Below are 4,923 nucleotides of genomic sequence, written 5' to 3'. Positions count from 1 at the left end.
CGCATACAGGACAGCAATTTGGTAGATTGCTATGATGTTGACATACATTTGGAAACATAAATTTGTAAGTTAAAATTTTGTAATTTCCAGTTTCAATTTGGGTGGGCTTTTTTGGGAGGCTATGTTTTACCGTCATGTTAATGTATTCTTTTTTTTTTTTTTTAGATGTTAATGTAATTTTTAAAAAGATAAAAATGCTTAGTTATTATTTTTATACATCATCTTAATAGTTCAATTTAAAATATTCTGTTTTGTTAACTAAATATATCAAAGCAAACTTTTAAACCAAATCTATATATTTGCAACCAGAACAAACTACATACTACTTTTTTTTTAACTTTTCCCTTAAGAATATATATGTATGAACTAAATCAATTATTGATTATAACAAGCTTGATATGCGGTTTAAGAATTTAAACAAGTAATCACAAAAACAAGATATTCATGTGGTTCGGCTATTGTTGTCCACATCCACAAGTGAAATAGCACATAATTTATTAGTAATCAGCAAATTGGTACAACATTAAATAAATCTTTATCTTTTACCAAAATCTCACTTAAGTCTCACTATATTCTATTACACCTGAAACTCACACATATCCATATCCATATCCATATCCTAAACAAATAAATAACCAAACAGCTCTGTATATATAAAAATTAAAGGTCAAAATGACCTCTAAAATTGGCAGACATGATCCGTTTAGTTCAAATTGAATTTTCGCTTAGCTCTGAAGTTAACAGTATTTGACAAACTAACCCAAATATAATCTGTTTCAGTATCTAACAATTTGTCAAATTGGGACTAATTTATCAAATATTGCCGACTTCAAAACTGAATTGATAATTAAACTTCGATTTGGACAAAACCGATGATTAATCCAGCTTCCACCTTCAGTAGGCATTTTGAACCTTGCTTATGTTCTAAAGCCATAAATACTACTTCTGATATAGGAGTTAAGACATAATAATAGCAAGCCAATTAATAAGACAACCATAAACAACCTGTTATAATACCTTAATTACTCAAACAGTAACCTCTAGTTCAGGGAGATGATGATGGTCCTAGATCAACATCAATTCCCACCCCAACCCCAATTGACCCACAAACAAGAGGCTGCACCGTCGGAATTCTCAGACAACTCAATCCCCCTCCGGGAACACCCGAGCACTCCGGTTGAGGCCTTTGCATATCTCTCCCCGGAATACAATTCAACGATATATCAAAACCCACATTCCTAATCAACAATTTAGCACAATCTTGACTAAACCCAGAAAAGAAATTATAAGCAGCTGTCAAATTCACCAAACTCCTCAGATCACAAACCAACTCCGGCAGCTCCCCAGATAGCTTATTGTGTGCCAAGTTTAGAACTTCAATCTGTTTTAAACAAGAGATTGTGTCTGGCAAACGACCCATAAGTGAATTTTGACTTATATCAAACACTTGCATTTCTGAAAATAACCCAATTCCTTGAGGAATGCAGCCTGTTAATTGATTGTTAAGAATCAAAATCTCCTTCAATTTTGAACTCATTGGACCAAAATTAGCTGGGAGGGATCCTGTTAACTTGTTATTAGCTAAATTGATGACAGAAGCAGGAGAATTCCCCAAATTTTGAGGGATTTGGGAGTCAAACTGGTTATTGTTAAGGAAAATTGCATCTAATCTCTTGTTGAAAACCTCATCAGGAATGGGTCCTGAAAAGGTATTGAATCTAAGGTCTAAGTAAACAAGTTTAGGAATGTAGAGAGTAATGGATGGAAAAGGACCTGAAAATTTGTTGTTGCTGAGGTCTAATTCTTGGAGAGAAATGAGGTCTTTGAAAGTATCAGGAATTGTGCCTGAAAATCTGTTGCTATTGAGATGAAGAAGAGTCATATCAGTGAGTAAAGATAGTTCCTTTACTAGATTACCTTGAAGATTTCCATGATTGAGATCTATCCCAACAACAATTTGATCAGAGGGAGAGCAGAAAACCCCTTTGTAAGAACAGACATCAGTGCCTACCCAAGTCCCCAAAATCTTCAATGGGTCGTCTGAAATTGCAGATTTCCATGCCTGTAAAGCAGTGTAAGCATCGTTGAGATTGGAAGAGGGGGAAGAGGGGTTTGGGGAGTTGATTCCACCGCCAATCCAGACGCCAACGCCGCCGGAGGTGCCTGCATTGCCTATGCCGACACCGACACCAGCGCCTACACCAAATGGGTATGCTTTTTGTAGTGTTAGGAAGAGTAAGAGAGAAGTTAGAAGAAGCCAAGTTTTCTCCATTATTTCTCAGTTGAAGCTTCTTTGTTTCTCATTTATTATGAGCTTTCTTGAACTTTGTACAAATTAAGTTACAGACAGCATTCAAGTGAGAAATACAATGTGGGTCCCTTTCTTTTTTACCTTTTCTTTTTTTCTTAAAGTATTTTTTAGGATTTTTTTAAGAAAGTGATTTTTTTTTTTTTTGGAAAGATTTTGAAGAAAGTAATTTTGTGTTTTTAGTATTAAATGTTTGAGATTTATTTTGTTGGTATTATTGAAATTACTTTTTTTTTTTTACCCATTTTGGGTGTTGAATGGAAAAAAAAAGATTCCTTCAAAAAAACGGAAAAAGGAAAAAAAATTAAAAAATTAAAAAATTATATGGTTTCATGCAGTTAAAAACTGGGGGAAAAAAACTATAATGAAATAGCACTTGTGCAATCAGGGTGAATCTAGTATGGGGGTACTAGGGGCAATTGCTCCAATGACATTTGTATTTTTTAAAAATTCAGGTATTAATTTTGAAGTTTTAGAGCTTTGTCCCCAAGACCGGCTGAGGTTCTAGGCAACCTAGGCAATTGCCTATGGCCTCCTAAAAATTAGGGTCTCATATATATTATTATAGTAATATATAGGTTAGTTTGGTTAATTGGTAACAAAAGAGAGCTGAGATAAATTTGCTACACATATAAGATTTTAAGTAAAAAAAAAAAATTGTCAGTTTCATTTAATGTAAATGTGGAGATTGGAAAGTACAAAATATTGTCATATTTTATTTTTGGAAGGATAAAAGAGACCCCACTCAATTGACTAAATGCGAGTAAGTAGATCATTATCTCCTCTTTTTGTGTTTGATCAGAGACTTGGAAAAGAAAACAAATTCAATTGTATCAGTTTTCTAACGTTCAAAAACTTGAAAAGACAAGATTAGTCCTTATAAATTGAGTTTTTTACAATTAAATTTTTCTACTACAAGTTCTTCTTTATATTCACTTACAATTGTGCTCAACTATAATTATTCTAATCTGGTTCTCTACAAGTTCTTCTGCATACTCACTTACAATTTTGCTCAACTATTCTAATCTGGATTGATTTTTGTTATCTGATTCATCTTATCAGGTATAAAATCAGTGTTCCCCATTTAATACTTCCTTTGATGTTTCTTTAGGTGACTTTGCTATATTTTTTATAGTTTCCATATTTTGTTTGTTATTTTTGTATATTTTCTTTATTTAAATTGAAAATTGCAATTTATAATGAAGAGAAAATATGAATCTGGTTATGAAAAAAGACAAAAGAAAAAAAGAGCCGAAGATTTCGTACAATCACAAAAAGGAGCTCTTAATAAGTTTTTGATAAAAAAAAACTATATCAACATCACATGAACCAGAAAATGATATGGTTATGGAGGAGTCTAGAAATATAGAAATCAATATGGAAATATTAGATGAGAATGTTGATAATCAAACAGATTTAGGTTCAGATATTAATCTAGAAGATTTAAATAATCAAACAATTGATGTCTATGATCCTGGGAATTGGAAAAATATTGATGTGAAACTCGTTTCCTAATTCTTTTATTATTTATCGACTTTTACTAACAATACCTGTAACAGTTGCATCTGCAGAAAGAAGTTTTTCAAAATTAAAGTTAATTAAAAATTATTTACGTTCTACTATGTCACAGGAAAGATTAAATGGATTAGCTTTATTGTCTATTGAAAATGAGACATTAAAGGATATTGAATATAAAAGTTTAATTAGTGATTTTGCATCTCAATGGGCTAGAGCAATTTTTAGATGTATATTAAATTTGTAATTTCATATATATAAATATATATATTTTTTCATGTATTTGTAAAAGTTGTAAGGTATTCATCCGCCAAAAGAGAGGATGATATTATACTTAAATACATCTATTTATTTCGCCTAGGGCCTTAAGTAGTCCCGAGCCGGTCCTGTTTGTCCCCCTTCATCAATTGAGGTTTAGGGTTTACTGGTTCTATAATTGAGGATGAAGTATGGTTTTAAATTTAATGTTTTATTTTTATTTTTTTAAATTATGTTTTAAGCAAAACGACGTCGTTTTATTCAATTAGAACTACGTCCTTTTGTTTACAACAAAAATAAAATAAAAAAAGTAAATATTTAAATGGAAAACTAAATAGATCCTAAAACAAACAATTGGTCTCTCTTACTCTCTTTAATCTCTTTAGTTCTTCTTCCTCAATTCCTCTTTCTTCTTAAGCCTAAATTGAAATCCATAATCCTAACTAAGATTAAATCAAAATCGGCAGCCAATCCTTCCGTAGTTGGATCGTTGGTTCGGCACTCCATCTCCGATCTTTGAATCTCTGCTTTAGTAATTTTTTGCTGCTACTTGAATTTTGATTTGATATTTCTGCTACTATTTTACTTGAACTTGAGCTTTCATCTCTGGTTTTCTATAATTATTATTTTTTTGGATAAAAATTATTTTACCTCATGGGAGAGAAATCCTGGATTCACCCTGTGTGCAATGATGGGGAAAAAAATTGGTAAAAATGTTCAAATTTGATAACATTTTTTGTGTTACAGTTGAAGTTCATAATTTGTTAGAAGAGATTTATGGTTTTTAATGTTTGAATTATTTCCTATAAAAAAAATAATTTTATATGTAAATAAATGAACAA

General features: G+C 31.4%; 1 protein-coding gene across 1 annotated transcript; it reads right to left on the bottom strand.

The window, feature by feature from the left end:
- Positions 1 to 441: 441 nt before the first annotated feature.
- Positions 442 to 2,313, bottom strand: LOC136201923 (leucine-rich repeat extensin-like protein 6). The gene has a single exon (XM_065992304.1). It carries the CDS (start codon positions 2,270 to 2,272, stop codon positions 1,046 to 1,048), a length of 1,227 nt encoding a protein of 408 aa, XP_065848376.1. The 5' UTR covers positions 2,273 to 2,313; the 3' UTR covers positions 442 to 1,045.
- Positions 2,314 to 4,923: the final 2,610 nt, after the last annotated feature.

This window comes from Euphorbia lathyris, chromosome 8 (assembly GCF_963576675.1).
Source record: "Euphorbia lathyris chromosome 8, ddEupLath1.1, whole genome shotgun sequence".
NCBI lineage: Eukaryota > Viridiplantae > Streptophyta > Magnoliopsida > Malpighiales > Euphorbiaceae > Euphorbia > Euphorbia lathyris.
The sequence above is the reverse complement of the archived record's forward strand: the minus strand, read 5'-3'. Positions and strand labels throughout refer to the sequence as shown.